The 21,636-nt window shown below is 35.8% G+C and overlaps 1 protein-coding gene across 1 annotated transcript in view; it reads right to left on the reverse strand.

The window, feature by feature from the left end:
* Positions 1 to 21,636, reverse strand: part of PRKN (parkin RBR E3 ubiquitin protein ligase) — a 796,707-nt gene that overhangs the window by 405,772 nt on the left and 369,299 nt on the right. Inside the window, exon 5 of the mRNA XM_086626845.1 lies at positions 14,842 to 14,925. Coding sequence (XP_086482971.1) covers positions 14,842 to 14,925 — 84 coding nt within the window. The remainder of the gene's footprint in view (positions 1 to 14,841; positions 14,926 to 21,636) is intronic.

Consider the following 21,636-nt stretch of genomic DNA (forward strand, 5'->3'; position numbering starts at 1 on the left):
TCAAATTCCAGAGCAACACCCTGAAACTCCCTGGTCCTAACCTGGACAGCAGCAAGTCTATCCTAATGTTGCTAAGAATAATCTGACCTTCTCTACAGCATGAAAAATAAACACAGAACACCACTTCATGCAAGAATCAGTGTTTTTTTTCCTTAAGAAAATCTTTTTTGTACAGTATGCCATCTCCTAGGTAATCCACCCTGTTTATTCTGAGCCTCTCCCAATCCCAGGAGTTTTCTAAATGAGAAACAAGTCCTCAAGAAGCACGTTCCAAGACACTAGTTAAATATCTTCAAAATTAAATCAATCTCACACACACAACATTTTACAGTCTTTGAAATAAAACCAAAACATATGTGGTAACAGGGAAACAGTGTTATTTTAAACGTAGTATTTTAAACTGAAGTTTAAATAAACTACACAAATTTATTAGGTCAGATTTCTCCGAGCTAGATAATCAGTTTAAGGAGGTTCCCACAGAATTCCAGCTATACAAATGCTCCAGCAAAAACCGTGAATTACAAAAATTATGTTATCACAGCAAATCCTTATTGACAGGTTAGTGATCCTGCACGCAATGCACTATTGCCCACCAGCATTTAAGATAAAGCTTCCAGAAATCAATCTGTCTGTGGGTGCCACCTCTAACACACGTAAAAGTCATAGCACCTTTAATAGACACTACAACAGTGAATTTCGTTATTTTTCCCCTTTACAACCTCAAATTCATGTGGAGTTGGTATTTTTGTTTGAGAAGAATGAGATATGCATAATTACAGCTTCTCCTAATGGCACTGCAACAGCAGTGTTCAGCAAGAAGTTATTATTAATTCCCACACAGGCACCAGAAGTACATGGTTTTTCTCTAAAGCAGAAGACAAAACCCACTGATGCAACTTGAATACTCCTGTGTCAGTTCTGATGTTGCAATGGTGGGACAGCAGAAGCGTAGAGATAGCTTTATTCATCAAAAGGACGAAACCCACTTTTTGCTAGAACACTCTTTTCTCATCTCCTAGCAGCAGTTTAAGCACGTGTAGCTGTCAAGAACAGTTTGTAACTGCAGTTACTTTGCCCACATATATTGAAGTACCACAGTGGAAAAACTCAAATGTTTGATTTCAGAATACCCCAAACATTTACTGAAGTCCCAAAGAGCTGCTATGATATACTGTACAACTGATCAGCAGATGTATTACTCAGAGACATGACATTTCACAAAGATTTGAAAGAGAACTTGTGGTGGGTTGACCCTGGCTAGACACCAGGTGCCCACAAAAGTCCTTCTATCACTCCCCTCCTCAGCTGGACAGCGGAGAGAAAATATAATGAAAGGCTTGTGGGTTGAGATAGGGACAGGAAGAGATCATTCACCAACTACCATCACAGGCAAAACACTCAACTTGGGGAAATCGCTTCTAGCAGCTCCTCACAGAAGCCACCCCTGTAGCCCCTCCACTACCAAAACCCCACCACACAAACCCAATACAGAATTGTTACAATACATAATGTCAAAAACAGTCTATGGATAACATGCTTTTAATAAGTTGTTAGTGTTTTTTCTAACCATCCATTGTGCTGAAGCAAGGGAAATACTCTATTTCCAAGCATCCTCTCAGCAAACAGGTCAAAATACTGAGTATTTCTAATGACACTGTAAGAGCTTCACTAAGCCATTTTTATGTATTTATACAGTTAATTAATATGCATTCAAATTGGGACAAGTGCTTAAAGCATAGAGCACTGTTAACTTCAGCAGACTTTATATATTTAAAGCTGGCTATATACTTTAAGAATCTTACAGAGTCGGGCCATTAAGGCAGAAAAGAGAATCAGAAAAATATTCATTATTAAAATTTAAAACTTTCTAGACTCAAAACAACAGAAGTTTTGCTTATACCTGACTTTTCTGAGCTAGAAATACATGTTGTATACTGAAGGCAACCACATTTGCCTGGCCCTGTATAGCTATACTACTATGAGAATCCAGGCATTTCTGACAGCAGTTAATCAAGAACTACCCACGGCATTAGCATGAACTGTGAGAGATGGAGCCTATAATTTGTAGCAGCATTTCTCATGTGAATTGCCTTGCAGCCCCTGGTGAGAAAAGCTTACAGGTGATGCCATTGACTACATTATCTCACACCACCACATCCTATAAACAGTGCATGCTTATTTTAAATTTAGTTCTGACTTGTAAAAATAAGCTTATGAAATAAGCTGCATGCACAGAAGCAGAAGACACAAATTAAAGAGTTTACAAACTGATCCGAAATTGGTTACAGGCATGATCTCTTAGAAACAGCTAGACTAAAATTAGAGTAGACAATTATTAATAAAAACCTAATACCTTCACATTTTAGAACCTCAGACCAGAACATCGAGTGTGAAAACTATAAGTGGGAAGCACATTTTATGCTAAGGTAAATTTTATAGCAGCTTTTAGATCTAACAGAATATATGACATAGTGTGCCAGCCTGTAAAATGACACAGTTATTAAAAACCCAATAACAGTACTTGCCAGATGTGAATGAAGAAATTGTGCTCTTCCATATAAATGCTGCCTGACATTTGAGGAGAGGCTCCCATATAACCATACTATACTCTAGGAAAAAACACCTTCCTCTGCTTTGATTGCAAGAACATGCTGTATGCTTGAATAGAAATCCAAGGCTTCAATCATCAGTAGTGAATTTGCAACAGCTGCAGACAGTAGCATATTGTTTATATGTCACATGCAGTGAGCAACAAGAGATTCAGTGAAAGTGTTACTGAAATTCATTAAATTACAAAAAGCTATCCCTGAACACATTAGACATGTTGCCACTATGCATGCAAAAGTATGTATCAAACAAGCCGTATTTGAAAGAAAATGTGGGTCTGATTTGTGAAACAAGTGACAGAGTAAGCAAAATATTAGGATGTGGAACTGCCTCTAACGCATCTTCTTGAGTTTCTTTCTCTGGTTTAAATATAACAGCATTTCATTCATAGGTGTCAATTACTGCTTCCCAATTTGTTTACAGCCGTGAATGCCTGCATGTTTTCCAAATCTCTAATAGATCAAATCCATGAACGGTATAATCACCTCCAAATAATATGTAGAAATTACTTGTCGGGCAACGTACGACATCAATAGAGTAACTATAACACTATTCTCACTACTAGGCTCAAGACTACATTATTGCAATAACACATGCCAGTAAGAATCACACCCCACCTTCCCCTATTCCTCTCTGGTGTAAGAATACAATACAATTAATTTGTATTCCCCTTCCATTTATATTCATGCTAGGTGAAACTAAGACTCAATAAATACAGATATATGTAAAGACACACACACACCCCCCATAAACTGAAAAACATGAAGCCTTCACATAGATTGTTACAAACATGTTGGTCATATTTATCCTTCATATCTCAGTCTGATAATATCCGGCTTCCCTAAGGAATCTGTTCTGGTAATATCTGGTTATTTCACCACACTAGAACACAGAGCAGTCCATCCAGCCCAATATCTTGTCTCTAATAGGAAGGTAACAGTAGATGCCTAGAATGCGCGTTCGAAGAAACAAAGTAAAAAAAACAAGCCAAAACCCACCACAGAGGACAAACCTGAAATGGTATTTTGCTAGAATACATTCTTAATCTCCAGCTATTTATTGCTCAGAGAATTCCTAAAATTGTACCTTCATATTTAAGTTCTGAATGGATTTTTCTTCCACTAGTTTGTCACTTTTTGAACACATTGTAACAGCCACAATGGATCATGGTAAAGAGTTCTGAAGTTTAATTATGTGCAAAGAGGAATCTCCCCAGGGTTGTTTTGAACAACACAATAACTGGAAAAGAGTGCCATATCAGGTCAATATAGAATGAGTTCTTTGCTGCAGTGTATCATCAACATATTTTTTCAGACATTTCTAGAAGTAAAATTTCTTAATAATATTAAAGGAGAATTTACATTCAGTTTTGGTTTGCAAATACTATTTACCTTTCAGTACAGTCAATGGAATTATTACAGAAGCTGTGAATGATCTAGGATTTGGTCAGATGAACACAAGCTGCGCTCTGCTCGCTTTCCATTACATCAGATCCTTGATAATGACAGTCTCAAGGAAGACCGAAAAATGATCATTTATAAATCATTAACTACTGTTTCAGAGAATCCAGGGGCATCGCAAAATTTGAAGAACAGCTGTTGACTGTTAATATAAGGTAGCAGTCTTGCCAAAACTCTCACTGATTCCTGTTACAGGACAAATCTTCAACTCACCCAAACAGTCTCTCATCAAATGGTGAAGCACCTACACTATTCTGAAGAATTTTTCAAGAATTCTATCATTGAGAAAAACGTGAAGTTGTGTTTAAAATAAGTGCTTATTTTTAAAAAGTCATTTTGAAGAACCAGGAAAACGCAGCAGTTGAGTACAATCATGCAAAGTAATTGTTCATATAAGACAGAATAAACACTGAAAAAAATTTCTCTGAAAGCACGCTTAATACTCAAGTTTTCAAGATTAAATTTTCTGTAACAGAACCACAAATGCAAAAAAATGACAAATGAATTTGTTTTTTCCTTCTTCTTTCTTTCAGTGGCAATGTTAAGAACTGAAGAAGAATCAGAGAGAAGAGGATTTGTTTGAAGAAAGCAAGACAATCTTCAACGTACATTGTTCCATCTTTTACAGAATTGTGACATTTGCCCACATGTAAATAGAAATGATGGTAACAATACATGTAAGATGAGCTAAACTTCCTGAGACCATTCAACACATGGACCAAATGAATGAGTTACTCTGGGTTTGCCAGAACATCTATGCAAATTCCAGCTAACAAAAACTACTAGAAACTCTTTGCTGGTGAAATGAGGAAACTGATGAACGGTTCCAAAGACCTGGCTTGATCTCAGATTTAGGATTTTTATGGTGCCAGAAACAATGCATTGGTTAAAAAAGAAAGCTTCTTAATGAAACAGTCAAAATAAAAAAGAATAAAAATAATTTAATATATAATCAACTGTTCTATATCATAGTTATGTTTGCTAGTGGTGGGTTTTGATGCAGACACGATCTGTGGTCCATATGTACTGTGGAAATATTGTATTTCTGCACTGAGAAAGAGCGAACAAGCATTCACTTTTTTTTTAAATCTGGATAAGTCTTAATTTTAAAAGCTTTAACTTCTATTTCTAAGATAAATAATTTAGCTTTTTTGTCCTTGTATAGAATTAACTCTATTTCATAATTCAGGTTTTTACCTATCATTGATTTTTCTGCACTGAGAAGTGGAAAACCGTAATTTCTTTATAAAGGAAAAATTGATCTACTCCAGAATGAAGTTACTTTGAGAATACATATTAAAAAAAACACAGTCTAATTATAATTCCTTCAAGAGGTAACAGAAGAAATACAGAACTGAAATTATTTGTAACTATAATGCTAAAAACTCCAAAATATATTAAAGGTATTTAGATACTAAGAAAAGTCAACTGCCTTGTTTCTTTCTTCACTAGTCAAGTGTTTGAAGCAAGCATTTTTCATCTGTAGTTGCTATTAAGTATATCTATTTAAAGGCCTAGCAAAAATTACCATAATATAATCACAGCATCTTTGTAGGTTATTCCAAAGTCCTATAGGTGCTGTTTTCAGTGCTCTTCTCCCCTCTTTGCTCCTTGTTAGAAAATGCACTGGTGGCAAAACAAATTAAAGCCTCTCACATTTAAAGATGATTTAAAACAGAGAGCTTTACAGGAACAGAACCACATCACACCAAGGCTTAAGGCAGCTTTATATAAGGTAATCTAGGTAATTATAGGCATGTAAGGTTTGACACCAGCCCTGGATAGAATAAATAGCCAATATGATACTTTATTAATAAAAGAAGAAAGTGTAACTAATGACAATCAACACGGTAACTATGGTAACTAGACCCTATCAAACCAACCTGACATTTTTGTGAGATTACAAATTTAGTGGAACAATATAATAGTAACTTAACCAGATTTGTGAGAGGCATTTGATATGGCACTGACATTTTGATTAAAAACTAGAACACTACGAGATCAAATGTTAGATGGATTTAACTGATATGTGTCAAAATGTAACGTCCCACAGTGAATCAAACGTCTGTTTTTCAAGGTGGTCTTGCAATGACCATCTCCTAGCCTTATGATATTCAACATGTTTGTTAATGATCTAGAAGAAAACAAATTAGTTACTCATAAGTTTCTCAGTCGGTAAAAGTTCTAGGGGAATGGAAAATAATGAACAGTAAGAGTCACTGACAAAGCCACATGAACAGCTCACTCAGCTGAGATCAAATGCATAAAATGCATTTTAACACAGTCAAAAAATGAAGTCACACCTTTAAAAGTAAGGGCTGTGTACAAAGGAGGAAGGACTTATGTCCAGGGAGGCAGTAATTTGAAGTGACTGAGGCTTTTGGTGGATGATACCCAAGTTGCAACCCCCACTATGACATTATGGTTAAGTTGTCTAATAAAACTGCTGGATATCAATGTAAGTAAACAGACCATATTGTCTCTTTAGTTGGTACTGATGACATCACTGCTATAACTGTCCCCGGTTCTGATGTGTGAAATTTATGAAGAACGTTGAAAATTGGTAAGAATGCTACAGATAACTGAGCAAATGATCAAGGACTAGAAAACAAGGTTTCATTACTTACTACTTAGAACATTCAAGGAAAGGATAAGATATAGCTTAACTTCAGTCTATGGAAGCCAACATGAAGAAACAGCCTCTTGATAATAAGTAGAAAATGAAGCTAAGCAAGCTGAAGCTGGACAGGAAATATGTGCTAGAAATAGAACACATCTTAAACAGGCAAGGCAATCAATCAGACAAATCAAGGGGTTGTTTTTGTTTTTTTAATCACCACTGGCTTTTTTAAAATCAGAAAAACATATGTCCTTGACTTACCTGTTTTCATTCAAAAAATCTATCACTTCAGGAAAGAATGATAACTTGTGTTACACAGGAGGTTAAGTGAAATGATCAGAATGTTCCGTCTGCTTTTATATCTATAGATCACTTATTTCCCACCCATGCATGCCAATTCAATAATTCGAAGATTCTATGATGCAAAGGATTCCCTTAGTACAATTTTTAGGCTTCATTTTGTATCACAGCAGTTCTAGATTCCCAAACAGTTCCATGGGACCAGAGAAGATCCTGAAATACTAGCACATATACCAGATTGCCCTAACAAACTATGCTTTGGGACACAACTGTTCATCATGGAAATAAAGGGGGGAAAAAAAAAAAAACACAAAACACCACAGAAACTGGAATATATGGAAAGAAGGTAAATCAAATGCATTAAACGTGTCTATGAAAGCTTTTAGAGCATCGAAGCTAATGTATGCTAAAAATTGCTTGTATAGCTCACATAATTTTAAAATAGAGTAGTTCAATTGTGTACAGGCTTGCATGTGTGTCATTACAGATATGATATAAGAATAATACATATGCTATTGTGATTGATTAGAAGGCTTGCAAACATTTTAAAAGATGAAATTTAACAACACCATGAGATTTGTCTTAATATACTGTGAAGTGTTGATTGTTTCAGTCATGCATGTGGATTCTTAAGTTTTTCTAGGGAAATTAGGGTCGAGTAACTGACTTGATTAATTTATTATATAAAATTCAGTCAGTACTAAGTCTGCTTATAGTTATTCTAGCTAAGAAATATATTAACTGTGTTTATAAACTTAGAAGTTGGATTGACTTTGGCCATTGTTCCACTTAGCTAACTAGGGTTTTAAAGACATTCTCCTCAAATAATTTAGAAGTTTCTTTTGTTATCCAAGAGAATCTTGACTAGGCGATGTCCAAATTGATTCTCAGCTTCACCATGGAAGCATAAACAAGCCAAAGCATTAGATAAGTTGTCCTATTAAATGTAACTTAGTGATTAAAACAGAGCCATTTTAATCTTTAATTTGGTGAATGGATAGGTTTCTGAAGAGAAGACAGTTTAGATCAGAAAATTCTCTGACGTTATTTGCCAGCTCTGACCCTTCTTATATCACAAAATATAGAGAAAGATGGAGAAAAACTACAATGACGGGTCTGGTTTGCTTGCTTCTTGTATTTATGCTTTATTCCTTTTACTTGCCGTACCACTTGACATAAGAGAATATAACAGTTCCTAAACAGGAAAAATCAATAGCCTCGGAGTCTCTGGTAAATGTAAAATACTCTGAAACTTGTCTTGTGTGAAATTTGAATAATTCCTAAGTCTGGATAAAGAAGCTGGCATAATCTTACTTTGCAGGTTGCGTTACAAGAATTTTTATCTCGTATTTTAATTAGTGCTCCTGTTCCATCATACTCACTGTAAATTTTTCTTTTTTAAAAATGATGTGATATCTCTACTAATCTCTAATGTATAAGGCAAACTAACATGGACAGCAATGAAATAAAAGAAATATGAAGTCAGGAGGCTTCTTGCTATTAAGAAACATTTATGAATTTTTAAAGGTACTCATAGCAATATTATGGCATTGAAAATATTCTAATAGCTCCAAGGACAGACATGGTTCCTTTCAGAAATAAACAACCACATGATTGTAAACAAAGAACAATGAATAAATAAAACAGCAATGTATCAGAGCCTTCCTATAATGAGATGATAGTTCTTTAGTTTTATTATATTCACATTTTTATAATATCATTAAATTTACTACCTTACACTTGATGCTCCAATTGCTACAGTATTTATTTCTGTTCTCAGCTGAAACTAAGGTCTGAGCTGATCAAAGCAATATGAGATGAAAAAGTGAAGCATGTTTCATCTGAACTGATTTGAGAAGAATAGCCTTAGATGCTTGAAAGAAAAAAGCTTAAATCTCTTCCCCCATTTTTCAGTCCAGTCTATTCTAGATGAGCACGGACTCCCTGGGGAACAGACCAGCTATTAAAAGATTACATAATATTTCTGTCCTCAGTACTAAACCTTATGACAGAAAACATGCAGGAGAAGGACAAATATTCATGACATATCTTAAAAAATTTCAATATAATAACATTGCAAGATTCAAATCACACAGGAGAAATGTGGTAAAACAACAGCAGAAGTTACATAATGAAAAAAACATTGACTTGTTTCCTATTGCAAACTCTTTGTCCCAAACGCACACTGGAACAGGGATGCTACTGTGTAGTGGAATGTGACTCTTAACAAACCATGTATAATGATCATATACAAAACATTTTTAAAAAATAACAATAAAGGAGTAAAAATAGGCAAGTGACCAAACTGGAAAATAAATCTTTGCTCTGGACACAGGAGATTGCTATAGAGCTTGATCAGAAGGGTATACTGATATTTAAGGAAAGCCAATACTTAGAGATGCTTCTATCCATTCACAGAAGTCCTGTTGCTTCTTATAGAAACACTTTGCTGAAAACTAACATGTTTTGAAGACTGGAGAAGATATAAAAATGCTGTTCAGTTATCATGGTGATGTACAGTTGATGCAGTCTTCATCAGGAATAAAAAGCTCAAGATAACAGTGGTGAGACATCACACTAAGACACAAGTACATTTATATTTCCATTAAAATATTTTTCATACTTCCTTACTCACAATGGCTTAAACAAGATTATAGGTCAGATATGATTTAACTCTTCCATTATCACTTCTGAGATTTTAAAACCTACAGTGACTCTTTCTGCACATCAGGCGAGAATTTCCAGAACACATACAGAACGCTAATACTTTTTCCACAGGTTTCTAAAGTTCAAAACAGTTGGCCCTGTATTTTGCCTTGGAGACATGGCAATGTCATTCGAAAACTGATGTACGTTCACTTGAGTGTGGGACTGATGTGGAGCCGATTCCTATGAAATCACCACTTCAGTGGTATAGAGTAGCGTTACAGCTCTGTCTCTGCCTACCTATGAAGAGAGCCATGATATTTCTGTGGCTCTTGACGACTTTTGAATAGCAGTAGCCTATGAAGAGAAAGAAAATGTAATAGCATTTTTATACACAGAAGTAGAAGAGTCCTTCCCTTCACAATCAGAAATTCACTTCATTGGGCGATAAACAGAAAATCATAGAATCATAGAATGGTTTGGGTTGGAAGGGGACTCAAAGATCACCTAGTTCCAACCCCCCTGCCATGGGCAGGGAAACCCTCCACTACACCACGTTGCCCAAAGCCTCATCCAACCTGGCCTTGAACACTTCCAGGGATGGGGCATCTACAATTCCTCTGGGCCACCTGTTCCATGTTCTGTAGGTACTTCAGAGAACTGCAGAAGTTTGAGATTAATAAAATATTACTGAAGATGTGTTTTTATTTGAATAGGGAAAGGTATTTACTGACTGAATAAAGTGTTTAGTATCAAATGTATCCAGTTGCTTGGAAGGACAAACTCAAATCCACGAAATCATATCAGAAATACTTTTTTTTTAGCACCCCCCAAAAGAAGGAATAAATACCAGACCCTCAATATGATAGCAGCTAAAATTTCCTTTGAGATACAGTATTTCTAATTTTTGTTCAACTACATGTGACAGCTGTATTTATTCAGCAGAAAGCATATGTTCCAATTACTACCATTACACTGAAAACAAAACCCAAACCCAAGATAGCTCCAATAGCCCTCACTCAAGCTTGCAATTGGTTGAGAAATAGCTTGTTTCTGTCCATTTCCCTAAGTTACTGGAACTGATTATTTATAATGCTCTCAGAAAAGCAGCACTTTAATTTTAACTCTGTGGTATGATACATTCTACTTAACATTAATTCTATTTCACTGATACTATATTTCGAAAAGCTTTTTTTCCATCTTCTTGGGAAATTTACTGTGATCTCACTATCACAATTTAGTCATTGATAAAAGTAATTATACAAAACAGTTCTAAGACTATTTGAAAGTCTTACAAATGTTAAAAAAAACCTGGAAAACTTCGAATACACCACTGGATAACCTTTGCACTAATTAGGAGAACTGGGTTCATAAAAAGTTCATTTGTGCCTTTTTAAAGGAGAATAGAAGCTTCTTCATGGGATTCCTTCTTTAAACACAGCAGTAAGCTTTTCTCTTCAGTTATACATCCATTTGGGAATGTTTCTAGTCCAAGAATACACTGGCTGATAAAAACAGAGCTAACCATTTCCTATTTTAATGAATCCCATTCTTTCAAAAATAAAAAAAAAGGCCAATAACGACACGAGAAATCAATACTTCAGTTCTTCACAATTTCATGACACTGAAACTAGAAGTACATTTCCATAGGAGGGAAAAAATGGCTCTTTATCTACAGAGCAAAATTCCACCTCCCTCATCATTTTCAACAAACACAAGAAGGTCCTCAGAGGTACAGGTGAGATTTCTTCGTGATATATAAAAAAGTTTATAAATCACTTACTAATTAGCCTCAACTCTCACCTATCAGTAAAGTCTTCATACACTTTCATGAGTCTGTGAATCTTGAACTATGGTGCTGGTCCGCACTGAACAAGGAAACCTCTGGCTATCTAGCTAAGTGACAAAAAATGAGTTCAAGCTATTCAAGCTGTAAGTAAATTATACTCATGTGAGAGGCAGATCTGGAATTTCAGAGAACCACAACTGTTTCCATAGCCTTTGGGCTGCCCTTTTCAAAGAATATAGAGAATTACAAGAAAAAGAACTCCGAAAGAAAATAAAACAAATATATCTGAAAACCCAGAGCCCGGAGCACTGCTAGCGCATTCAGTCATTTCTCTAGAATAAGTGTCTATCTGCACAACTACATACAGTGCTTCTGGCTGAAAGTCTTTTGGAAACAGCTACTGAAGTACAAGGTTCCTCCTCATTTAGTGAATGGTCCCGGTTTGCAAAACAGCTTCAAAGACTCCAATTTGATCCTCATTTAAAACGTGTCAGTGTGAATCAGCTAAAGTGAACTTTTCCATTTTCTAATTAATATACTTAAGTTTGTTATAAAAGTGATTTGAGCATTCCACAATTGCAGTAATATAACTGCGCACACTAACTTCTTCTTTTTGGAGCTGCAGAAGTTCAGAGTGAATGCATTATTTCTGATAGACTGTAATTAAGGTGGAAAAAATTGTCCTCTGCTTTGGACACTGTATTTTTTTTTCAGCATTTCTCAAAACACTGGACTAGTCATTTTGCTTCATAAAGTAGTTCTAATATTAAATCTCTGAAAGAAACATTGCTTATTAAAACATTGCTTTTCAAAATCTACATTACCTCTTTAGACCTCATTTTCACCTGTGTTTGAAAGCTTTTGTATTTCTGGATAGAGCACGCAACTTCGAGAGTCTGTTACACCAGGCTATGGGGTAACAGCCTATAATTGACATGAGCATGAGGAAAAACTGTGGGCAAGTCTCCCAGGCAGCACAGAGGACTGACATCCAGTGTTCCAGTTCTTGAATTCTTCAGTCAACAATCAGGTGTATTTTAAGACGTTACAGTTGTAATGTTTACCTTTTATATTTATTTCCTTTGTTCATAATCATGGACTATAACAATAAAGCAGCACAAAATACTTACTTTGTTTTTCAGTCCAAGCTCAAAAGAAGTTGGAATAACAAATAAAGCACAGAGCACATCATAAGAAAACTTAAATTCAGTTTAGTTTATGTTGAGCAATTCCGCAAAAATTTATCAGATAAATTTCATATTTGTGAGTACACAGGAACACATATCAAACCACAGTGCATTTATGATTAAGATATTCATTATACCTTTTGGCAATAATTTGTAAATTTCGTTTAACTAAATTGAAATTTGATTTTCTAATGTTGACAATTACTCTATTTTCATACTTGCAATCAAAAGAATTAAGGCCTGCAATTTATGGCAAGATACTAATTTTATATCAAAATACACACAAATTAATATTTCAGGAAAAAAACAAATTGCCCTTTGAAGGTATGTTGCAAACTGTTGCTTATGAGAAGTGAAAACCGACAAAACCCAATTTTTAAACAAAATATTTACGTCTTGGGGAAGAAATAATGGAGGAATCTTTTTTTCTTTGCTTAAACAGCAGTATTTGTAGTTTGTTGATAACTGACAACTAACAGTCTCAAAGCTTCTTCGGTACTGGTCACTGGAAAGAAGCATGTTCACTGTGGAGCTATTTAAGACAGACAAAACATAACTGCATAAACTTTGCCAGAACAATGCAAGAATGAATACTTAATCATAAAATGTGACTTAAAATCCCAAAGATTGTAAAAGCCAAGAAAAGCTTAGAGGTTTCAACTCATAAATTAAAGTTATTTTTTCTCTTTTCCAAGGACATATGATAACATTCATGAAAGCCACGCGGGCATGAAGTTCATTATTGAGTTAAAAAGCCAAAACCTCTGCTGAAGATCTTTGGTCTATTTTAAAGAGGAGGTAAAACAACCCAACACAACCCATCAGGCAGATTTCACATGTAATAAAAAGGAAGTTCAACCAATTCCTGGATCCATTTCCAGAGGAAGGATCAAACTAGTCTCTAACATCTGCAGGCAGTTAATTCTGTCTCCAGCTGATAGTACAGAGATGATACTGGCAAAGAGATGTAAGTGGTTTAGCCCAGGTAAGTTAGCTACTGTCTTCCTTTGCTTTTGTGATAGGTTTTAACCATCTGGCTGCAGATCACCTCAGGAACCAGCACGAGGTTTTATATCTATAGCACATATAGGATCTGGGAACAAACGAATGATATCAAGTCACTATGACTTCAGGTAGAAGTTCTGGGAACAGACACAGTACAGACAGGCTGTTTTACCAGAGCAGGAGAGTGTCAAATCCCTGGAAGGATCCCTTCTAGTAGAAGCCCTAAAGCTGCGAGACCTATTTCTGTTGGCTGTGCCTGAAGACAGCCACAAATCTCATGCTATTAAAACAACCATTTGCTGTCTGAAAATACATTTAAGAAATCCTGATATCATCTGTGGCCAAGCAGGAGAGATGTGTGGAACTGCACAGCCGCGCCACTTCACAACTGTCTTGCTAGGGAAGACAAAGGGCAGACTACAGCAGGGGAGGTGAGTGAAGAAAGGAACTTAAGCCCCAGTCTGCAAGTCTTTGATGAATAGAAACCTTTCATATGTACAAAGTTTTGTACTTGTCTTAATAAGTCATGTCCAGAAGGAACACCTCAACTTAAGCTTCTTCTAGAGAAGGAAGCACCTCTAGACCTCTTTAGTATTAAATACTATTGAACAATATCTAACACATTAAAAGATTTAAGCATACATAACTAATGTTTTGAAAAATCTTAATTTTTAAGAATTTGAGATGCTTATGCCGCTTCTCACTCGGGCTTTTCATTGATGTCACTTTGAGAAACACTTAAAGGAAACAACAATGTTGAGCATGTGGGAGAACAGATTGTAAAGTAATCAACAGTGTGAAGAATCTGCTTCTGCAGACAAAGCCTGAAAATCTGATATGGAAGATCTGATATGCAAGATGACACAGAAATTCAAAGCTTTCAGGGCACTGATACATACACAATTATTAGAAAATAAGCATTGACATAAAAAAACTTAAGTATTACATTCTGCATTTAACATATGCATACTTGAATATCTAAGAGTTCTACTTCAGGGAAAGAGATGACATCAGATGATTTTCTCCTTTGTTCTAAAGAGCAACTGAACACGTTCCTGCTTTTTGCTAAACATTGGAGATACATTATCTGATGCTGAAGAGCTCTTTTGAAGTGTACCATACGTGTCAATTTACAATGACTTTTGCAATTCTAGTATAGTTAGAATCGCTACAAACAGTTATTCTTATAAGTGCCACAGTACTTGGAGAAACATGACAAAATCTTACCGCTATGTCTCCATTGCACCTTCGGGACTGGCAAACACCTCTTATTCTGCCGGGAATCAGCACATCATCCCAGCAAGATGGGCCCTTCAAAATAAAACAAAAACATATGAAGTTTTTAATCTACTTAATAAGTAAACATGTAAAAGTTGGGTTTGTTGCCCCTCTTCCTACCTCATTTCTCTTATACTTTAGCTAGACAGCTTTATCGTATTTACACTGAGGAAATTCAATCAGATTAAGTGACAATATTCATCAGTAAAGCTCCGCCACTGACAGGACATAGAGCCCCTCCATCTTGAGGTCAGTGTTGTGAACAGGAATCAATTAGTAGGTACATTTTCTTGGTTTCAGACAGGGACTGACTTAATTATGGTTAAAAAGCTACAAAGACTCATCTTCCAGTTTAACACTGTTTACACCCTAGTCTGCAGCTGACTTAGGGGAAAAAAAAACAACACAAATTGCAGTTGGAAGTACAATACAGTAAGAAAGACTGAAGCACAACACAAAGACTACACAAAGTAGGAACTTTGCTATAAAAGATTGATCCAGCCTATCTGAAAAACTGAATGAGACAGATGAGTCCGTGCTGAGCTCTGCTCTCTACTATCACAGCTGAAGTGCTGCCATTTGAGATAGCTAAAAAAGAGCTTGAACATGTCTAAGTTGCGTTGCAGGTAGACACAGGGGTGATTACTGGTAGATTTGACTCTTTGGGACAAAGCTAGCTGCAGTATAGCGTAATTAGTATAAAGTAACAATGCTTTATTTGAAATTGTGAAAAAAAAACCAACAAAACACACAAAACCACCCTTGATTCATTATTTAAAACATTTTAAATAAAGCTTTAGTTACAAAGCTTTAGTTTTCTTGAGATTTTGCAGGAAGAACAGAAAAGCCTCTTTCTGCTGTTGCATAAAGAACAACCTCCTTTTAATTATTTTAAACTCAGTAGTAGTTTAAGTTTCATTTGCTGTTCCCCCATGTATTTATTTTTCCCCATGCCATCAAAGATTGTGCAGAGTTCTAGTATACTTCTCACAGTAGCTTACTTTCCAGGAAGAAAAATAATCTACCTTGCCATTCCTCGCATAGATGCTGTTTCTTACTTTTGACCAACTTTTTACTCTCTTGGTAGCTCTTCCAGTTCTACTCTATCTTTTTAAAATATGAGAAATATCACACAGTATGTAAGACTTACTTATGTGCTGGACTAGTGAATGGGAAGATGGCGTCTATGAATTTGTTCTTTATTTATTTCCTAAATAATTATTGAAGCTTGATTTACTTTACTGATGGTTACTAAGCACCAAGGCAGCATTTGGTGGAAATATCTATCATAGCTCCTAGATCTCATTCCTGAATGTAACAGTTATCTCAAACACCATCATACATATAAAAAATTTTCCCAGTCTACATAAGTTAATATTAACATACATTGAATTTCATCTGCCACTTCAACAACAGAAGAAGTGTGCATCCTAAGGTCCACAGTGGAGCTTCTAATAGGTACTTCCCAAGTTCCTCCATACTGTTTGTTCCCAAGGGTGAACCAGCTGTATAACTCATCCTCTCCAAGTGTTTCTTTTATAAAGCAATTATCTAGTGGACTTGTACACTTTCTGCTCCTGTTATACTTTAAAAGGACTCACTAACAGTTTCTCTGCTGTTTGCAAGTTACGAACTTTATTTTAGTGCTTGCCTAATTGCATTTTTATATTTAAGGTGCTAGAATCATGTGTTTGTTTTTGTTTGCTGTTTTTTTTTTAATTTCTCTCATTATGCATTTTTCTGAAGGATGAATCCTTGATTCTAATAACCTCCCTTCTTTTTTATTTTTCACCTCCACAATTTAGTCATGCTAGCCTCTGTTCAATCCTCTTTCAATTTCTGTGCAAAGATTATGAATCTTAGATTCCAGTACAATTTCCACATCTCCTCCAAAGATCTAATTCTTTTTAGCTGCCCCTTCTAGCTTCTTCTGAACAAGCACTCTTACTTTTATGTAGCTTCTCTTTTTTAAAATTAAGCACAATACTTAGGTCTTTCTCAGATTCTGGGAAGTTGCTGAACATAAATATATTACAGTCATTGTTAAAAAACACATCTTTGTTCTTAACATTATAAACCAGGTCCTCTGCATTACCTTCTCTTGCAGGTTCTTTAATCAACTTTTCCATAACACAACTTGACAGCATCTAAAAGTTTACTCTTAAGATTATGGTTTGACATGATACTAATTCATATGAAAGAAATTCAAGTATCTCATTATCATCATTTTTCCTACACTTTCAAGCTTTTGATTTTCTTCAGCATGTTAGAGTCGCTATCACCATTTGGTCATGTGGCTGTTAATTGGAGTCTTACTATTTTATTTTTTTCCTTCTTCAGGCCTAGAATTTCACTCCATAAGGATATAGCGTAATTCAGTGACTTCTTAAAGACACATAAGACTAACAAATAAATGTCTTTAACATCTATCCCTCTTCCTTGATATTCAAATTTGTTAGTAAACATTTATTAGAACATTTATTTTCCTGATTCAGAGGAATTCAGTAGGCTTGCATATCTTTGGATGATCCTTACATAATTTACACTCAGGAAGAGGATACTAGAAAGAAAGAGTGAGAAATAAGAAGCGAGTGTGCTTTATAAAATTTGGCTGCAGGGAAGAACTCAAAGAAACCCTCTAAAAACCTCAAACACACTAAACAAAACCCACCCAAATCCCAAGCACAATCCCTTTTTTCCTGGTCCGGGAATAACATCAGAGGTAAATCTTCCTGTTACCTCATCCCTGTGTGATAAATATGAAACTCTCAAAGTTAATGATGCTATGCCAGTATACACACAAAAATAATCACAAGATTGCTACACACTAAGATAAATTAAAACAGTCTTGTAGAAGCAGTTCCACAGGTATGTGTTACCAACTCTGGTACTAATTATCTTGATTTCATAAAAAGAAAACATTTCAAGCTAATCTTTTCAGAGAAATTAATTCTTTAACTACACTGAAGTTGTTTCAGGAGAAAACTTCCCAAGTATTCAGTAGTTCTCAGGTCTAGATCCATAATCACAAAAATGTATGAAAGCATAGTAATTCTTAAGCGAGAAAGAAAACATGTGTAGGACCATTTATAATGTTGAGTGAGATGCTAGAAAAGGGCATATTTAAAATGGATTTGAAACGGTGTCACTACGTTGATTATGCCACAGTCTTATAGTAGTTGAGAAATGAGTAGCTGATTTGCAAAATATAATCAAGAAAGCATTATTAAAGAAAACAGAACAGAAAGGAATTGATGCAATTTAGACTACTGTTAGCTAGAATTCAGCTACTACAGCTAACACTGGATTAGGTCCAATTGTGCTTAATATGGCAATATCTTTTTATTTATTAATAATAACAACAATAGTATGAATTTTGTGGTCATCTTTTAAGGTCTTAAATAAGAGGGAAAGCTAGTGTAAACTTACAGTGCTCTCACTCTCTGCAATAACTTCTGCATTCACACTAGAGTACTTTTCACATGAAGCTGTTCTCTGAAATAAGAATAAGTCATCTTCCACTTAAGGCATGCTAAAAGCGTATACATAAGGAACTACAGCACAGTCCCATACCATCAGTGACGACTCAGCTGTTCATTCACACTTCAGCTAACAACCTATTTTTTCCTTCATAAAAAAAACACCCTATCCAACACTTCTTTACATTAACTCTTATGATGGACACAAAACATAAGACAGTCAGATGCATTTAACTCTTTTGATAACATTAATCAGATCCAGCTTTAAGTCAACAGCATATTCTCTTTGTTCTAGTAAGAGTTAGGTCAAGTTCTAAAGGGACAAATTAATCCAGCAGGAAAAGTCCAAGATGGACTGGCAGAATATCTTGGGTTTGTGCCTTTCTGGCAGTGAGAACTAGAGGGAAAAAAGCAACAACAAAAAACCAAACAAACAAACAAACCAACCGCCCCCAAAAAAACTATATGCCTCACTTTCCAAATTTTTAAGAGGAGGAAAATTTTCTTACCTACATCCATGCTTGGCATTCTTCAGAGTCATATTTTATTATTAATGATAACGTAATACACTTCTAAAAGATTTAGTGTGCTTGAAAATTTTATTTTTCTACTTTCAAAGAAAAAAAAAGCAAAAAAGACAAGAGGCCTTGAAAAACACTGTGTATTCAAAATGTTAATGTTTCCTTAGCGACGGCACTACTAAATGTCATTGCTATAATTGCATCAAAATAAAATTAGGAATTCTGGCAAGATAAACACTTTGAAATGCAATTTTTGTATCTTTCTTTCTTGAGTCTAAGAAAAGCCTGTCAAACTGCAGGCCAGCCAATCACTTGTGGTGTTGTAACACTGCATGCTGTAGTGTTTGTAATTATTAGTTTGCATTAATCAAGAACACACTGTGAGGAGAACAAAGCCTTCTGATTGCAACATTAAAGCAACTGCCCCTCTTGTACACAGCCAAACGGCTCACAGAGAAAGCTATGCATTAAAATGGATGTATCAGAGAAGATTTTTCCAGTGTATAAATGGGAAAATGACAGAATAAAGAAAGCTATGTCAAATGTAGCTGAGTATTTCCCAAATAACCAGGTACGGAAATTTTTATGCTTTGAGTGTAGATCAGCAATTCCTTCCCTTTGAGAGGGAAGGCAGGAAAACATCTTGGCAAATGCCATATGAAATTCAAACTGAAGCTCCTATGCAGTATATGAAGAACAGAGAGGACTGAGGTGTTTTTTCAAGGTATGAGGGAAGTACTGGAATCCTGTGCACATTCTACCAGTATACTGTCCTGGTGTACTTTCCATCCAGTAGCCAAGATCTGATTTTATACTGTACAAGCACCATTGAGTTTTGGTCAACAACCACTTTAAAAAAATAAAAAATCTCTGAGAATAGAAATATTATCTAAAGATCTCAGATGACAAATTATTCAAAATGCAGTTGCTGACAGAACTGTTGACCTCTGAAGTCAGGGAAAGGTCAGAAGCAGAGGTCAGCAATAGAATCCAGTGATTCATCAAAGACTTTGAATCATTTAAAAGGCTGGAAACTATCCATGTATTTAATGCTTAGTATTTTCCCTGTTTTATATTCTCCCCCAGTGAACAATATGCAGCAGAATATCATTAAAACACATCTTTGTACCTGCTAATATCTACATGAGAGACATGAATCATCAAAATGTTGAGCAAATGACCCAACCAAGGGACAAGTATTAATGCAGAAGGATTTTTAAAATAATGTAAGAAATAATTCCAGATACTTGAGAGAGCTTAAAAACTGGCATACAAGACACTGAAAAAGTGCTAAATCTAATGCAAACCATGCAAGCACTCAGACTCCTCTGCAAAATGATGTCTTTTGACCTGTCTACATGAGAGTATTTGAAGAGTTAACCATTGTATGGTGTCCTCTCAGCATGATTTTAGTATCTTGAGGCAGTAAGACAAAAAAGCTCCCCAAAAGGCAAGGATTACTTAAAAAAAAAAAAAAATTCCTTTTTGCCACTGTAACAGGGGTATCCACACCAAGCTACCACAATTCACTGCTTCCATTGCCAGTATAGATAGAGAACTCTGTCCCCGAGGCATAGTAGGAACCAAGACGTATTTTGACAGGAATCATAGAATGGTTCGGGTTGGAAGGGACCTCAAAGATCATCTAGTTCCAACCCCCCTGCCATGGGCAGGGAAACCCTCAACCACACCAGGTTGCCCAAAGCCTCATCTAACCTGGCCTTAAACACTTCCAGGGATGGGGCATCTACAACTTCTCTGGGCAACCTGTTCCAGTGCCTCACCACCCTCTGAGTGAAAAATTTCTTCCTTATATCTAATCTAAATCTGCCCTCCTTCAGTTTAAAGCCATTGCCCCTTGTCCTATCACTACATGGCCTTGTAAAAAGTCCCTCTCCAGCTTTCCTGTAGGCCCCCTTTAAGTACTGGAAAGCTGCTATAAGATCACCCCAGAGCCTTCTCCAGGCTGAACAGCCCCAACTCTCTCAGTCTGAGGTGTTCCAGCCCTCGGATCATCTTCGTGGCATATGGAGACATAGCTTAACACAGGCGATGAATGTTACATGAACAGCAACAGATCTCACCTACTGTCAAAAACCTAACCCATATTAGCAGAGATGATACAATCTTTTTGCAGTCATTCTATTCTACTCTTCTCAATGTAAGTTTGAGCTTGCTTTCATCATACGAGCACTTCGGCCTAGAAAAATAATTTCTTAAGGGAATGCATATTTTCCTACAACGGCATAGACATTTTACTAAATAATCAGAGCTGCTTCCCTCAGCACCACCTGACTAAAGTTTCTCTACTTGTCTAAAATTTAGCATCTTCCAAGACTTTTATGCTTGTGTTACCTCCATAATATTTCAGAGCAACTGACTTGCAGGACAACTACAGATAGTCAGATCCTGGAGGCTTGTGAGTCTCTCAGAACCGATGGGTAAATCTGGAGAAGGGTCAGCAGGGGATATAGTCTCAAGGAACTGGGCAAAGTCTAAAGTCTGTGAAAAGGAAGAAAAAACAGAGCTTCTTCTTGGATAGACAAGTTGGTATTGATTAAGCCTGATGTTACTATTGATAAACTAGTGCATTCATATCTTTTCTCAACATGCCTAAATCAGAACATGATTTGCTCTTCACATACCACACTTGTCATTAGAGTGGCATTGGTGAATCCTAGATCATTTCTCCTGAACATGGTATGGATATAACATATTCAAATAAAAGCTTTAATCCTATTTTA

Source organism: Tauraco erythrolophus, chromosome 2, assembly GCF_009769465.1.
Source record: "Tauraco erythrolophus isolate bTauEry1 chromosome 2, bTauEry1.pri, whole genome shotgun sequence".
In the NCBI taxonomy this organism is placed as follows: Eukaryota; Metazoa; Chordata; class Aves; order Musophagiformes; family Musophagidae; genus Tauraco; species Tauraco erythrolophus.